Consider the following 1,622-nt stretch of genomic DNA (forward strand, 5'->3'; position numbering starts at 1 on the left):
TTCTTACACATTTCAGCAAAGAAATTATCACAGGATAGAAAGGATAAAAGCAAGCATGTATGGAACAGATTCATCAATATTATATGAAGTAATGTTTAGTAATAAATTAAATTATAAATATGGGATATTAAATAGTATTACAAATTTCTTGTAAATAGTAAAAATATCAGTTCTGTCAAAACTGCATCTGCTGAGCTTATCCAAATCATTCTTTTCTAAGATTTTCATTACAACACACTTTCTTGAGTCAAATTTTTGTGCCCTGTAGAATTTTTCAGCAGTTTTAAAAGGAAACAATTAAAAGAAATCAGTAACTTACATGGTAAAGACATCAATAACATCTCCTGCAGCTCTTGTCATCTCAAAGTAGGTTTGCAGAATGTTGACGGTTCCTGAAAGTGCTTCATGTCCACAACCACAGAACAGTGCGACTCCAGCATACAGCAGGATGGTAGCAATCAAAGATGCATAGGGAATACCTCCCAGGCATTTGATACAACACTCAAAGCACCCTACAAGAAAAGAAAGTTGTGTGTTAATATTTTATATCAAGAAAGCAAAAAGAAAGCTTTTACTCTTGAGAAACACACTTGAAAATTGAAGACTGCAGGCCAAAGAGAGATTAGGTCAAGTATAACAACCTGTAATGTCAGAAAATCTGTGAAAGGAACACAGGTTAATTCAACTTCTGAGTTTTCTCAGTTGCTACTTGACCTATTAAATGTAGACATGCCAGCTGGTTAACATGAAACATTAAACAGTTAACTCCTGTACAGTTTCATGTTTTTATTCAGAGCAGGTTACAATGTCAATCCTAGGTTATACCTATATTCACAATTCCTGTTGCTCACCTATCGGATTACTGAGGAGGTTCCTCAATAACAGGAAAACCACAGAAAGAGGATATCCAGTTCAATTCCTCTCATCATCATAGGTTTATTCCATTTTTTACCTGTACAGTGCTGACAACAGAATTTCTCCCACCCACAACACCAATTCTTTGTGCATCACTCAAATACCTCACAAGAATAAATTAAGATATCCCCCAAAAAGGCACAGAATTAGAAACAATTACAGAAGCTGAATTCTCTCTCAATATATTTTACCCTGTGCAATGTTTCTTAAGTGAGGGCAATTGCTCTTGAGTTACACAAGGCCAACCTTTTGTCCAGCCACCAGTCTAAACTGATGCCCAGTTCCACAACAATCCCTGTCCCCAGCAATGGTGCTCAAGTTTCTGGCACTACCTTGCCTAGTTTGTCAAGTAGTTTCATCAACGGAGCATCTCTGACTCTCCCAAACCTCACCACTCCCACAATGACTTTTACACCCTTTAGAGCCCTGCCCATTGCCTTCTGGAAGGACAAAAAAGGCAGGAACCACTGGCTGAGGGAAGGCAAACATGCATTGACTCAGTAGTCAAAAGTTTTATTTTCTCCTAAGCATTACCAGTTTATGACACAAAGGATTTGGATAGAAAACAAGGTGAGGCCTATAAAATTTAAATGTTTATACAGACAATAGCCAATTAAAAGGGTGGAAGCAAGGACAGGTAGCCTGGGAGGAATACAGAGAAATTGTCCGAGCAGACAGGTTAGGAAAGAGGAAAGCTAAAGCCCTGA

General features: G+C 37.8%; 1 protein-coding gene across 1 annotated transcript in view; it reads right to left on the reverse strand.

Moving 5' to 3' along the window:
* Window positions 1-1,622, reverse strand: part of GPM6A (glycoprotein M6A) — a 138,895-nt gene that overhangs the window by 41,998 nt on the left and 95,275 nt on the right. The window contains exon 2 of the mRNA XM_009272343.2: window positions 320-512. Coding sequence (XP_009270618.1) covers window positions 320-512 — 193 coding nt within the window. The remainder of the gene's footprint in view (window positions 1-319; window positions 513-1,622) is intronic.

This window comes from Aptenodytes forsteri, unplaced genomic scaffold (assembly GCF_000699145.1).
Source record: "Aptenodytes forsteri isolate BGI_AS27 unplaced genomic scaffold, ASM69914v1 Scaffold13, whole genome shotgun sequence".
NCBI classification, from domain to species: Eukaryota; Metazoa; Chordata; class Aves; order Sphenisciformes; family Spheniscidae; genus Aptenodytes; species Aptenodytes forsteri.